The sequence below is a fragment of the Entamoeba dispar genome, genomic scaffold (genome assembly GCF_000209125.1).
Source record: "Entamoeba dispar SAW760 scf_1105229462573 genomic scaffold, whole genome shotgun sequence".
In the NCBI taxonomy this organism is placed as follows: domain Eukaryota; phylum Evosea; order Mastigamoebida; family Endamoebidae; genus Entamoeba; species Entamoeba dispar.
In genome coordinates, this window is record NW_001855260.1 from 1 (window position 1) to 1317 (window position 1317).

Here is a 1317-nt window from a genome sequence, read left to right on the forward strand (position 1 = left end):
TAGACCCATATAATGAAAAAAGATTATAAAAATGAAAAGGGGATTGTGGGGTTAAATACCGAGGTAATTCATTAACAAGTAATACTCTTGTTATTGGTGTTTCATGCACAAATCTAGGACTAATCGTATAGTCATGTGCTTGTGGACTCTCAGTTTTAACATTTAATGTTTCTGCATTACTTACTTCTGCTCTACATTTATAATTAAGAATTGGGAGGGGATTAGTTTTAAGATATTCAATGCATTTATTACTTGACTCTGGTGATTCAAATTCTATTAACGAATGGGGCATGTCAGGTCGAGGTGAGTTCATACAAATAATTCTTTGAATTTTACCAAATCTTATTACTGAATCATACAGGTCATTGCAGACAATTGCCTTTTTTATTGGCTGTTGAAAAGCAATAAATACTGTGGGGTTTGAGTTTGGCATATTGTGGGTTATCATATTTAAGACTTTTTCTTTTAAGATTCTTTCAATACTTTTAATTCTTCTTTTATAAGAGCTCCTTTCATACAACACATCTTTTTCTATAAATCCATACTTCTTTTCTCTACTCTTTTTGAAAGTGTTAAAATAAAATGAAGTTTGTTTAATGGAGTTAATAAGAAGTTAAATGTATTGTTGTTAAATAAAAATGTGTTATTTTAGAAATATGAAAGAAAAGGAAGAGAGAAAAGAAACAATACTTTTAGAAGAAAGAATGAAAGAGAATATTCACTTGAGTCATTTTCCTTTGATTCTTTCAAAGTAAAAAGAGTATTTTTGTTTGAAATCCAGTTTTAAGATAGAAGGAAACAGATAAAAGGTACATATGATTTATAAATTAGTTTTAAATCACTTCTGTTATTAAGATGAAGTCACAAAAACAATTTCATGATTGGATTATTAAAGAACCACTTGGTAGTGGAACATATGGTTTGTATTAATAAGTAGATTGGTTAAAAGATAAGATAATTTATAAGAATTAGGGAATGTATTTCGTTGTTTGAATATAAAAACAAATAAGAGTGCTGCAATAAAAATCATTAATGAAGAAAGTAGTGCATTAAATGAAACTACTATTATTAAAAATCTACAAGGAAATGAAGGTATTATTCAATTTTTTGAATGTGGATATGAATTACATGGATATTGTTTAGTATTTGAATTACACATAATAAATCTTAATCAACTTCGATTAAATCAACCAACATCAAGATTCTCTTCACAAACATCTTTTAGATTATTATTTAAAATGATAAAAATTGGTTGAATATATTCATTCAAAACAAATAATTCATTGTGATATAAAACCTGATAACTTTATGATATCT

The 1317-nt window shown here is 26.7% G+C and overlaps 2 protein-coding genes across 2 annotated transcripts; one reads left to right on the top strand and one right to left on the bottom strand.

The window, feature by feature from the left end:
• EDI_158050 (uncharacterized protein) lies at window positions 1-448 on the bottom strand (the record flags this gene model as incomplete). Its single annotated transcript, XM_001739948.1, has 1 exon — window positions 1-448. A coding segment is annotated over one exon (448 nt), but the record flags the coding sequence as incomplete, so codon positions are not given.
• Window positions 449-855: 407 nt separating this feature from the next.
• On the top strand, window positions 856-1256 carry EDI_158060 (uncharacterized protein; the record flags this gene model as incomplete). The annotated part of the gene is made up of 2 exons (XM_001739949.1): window positions 856-919; window positions 973-1256. 2 exons carry the CDS (start codon window positions 856-858, stop codon window positions 1254-1256), a joined length of 348 nt encoding a protein of 115 aa, XP_001740001.1.
• Window positions 1257-1317: the final 61 nt, after the last annotated feature.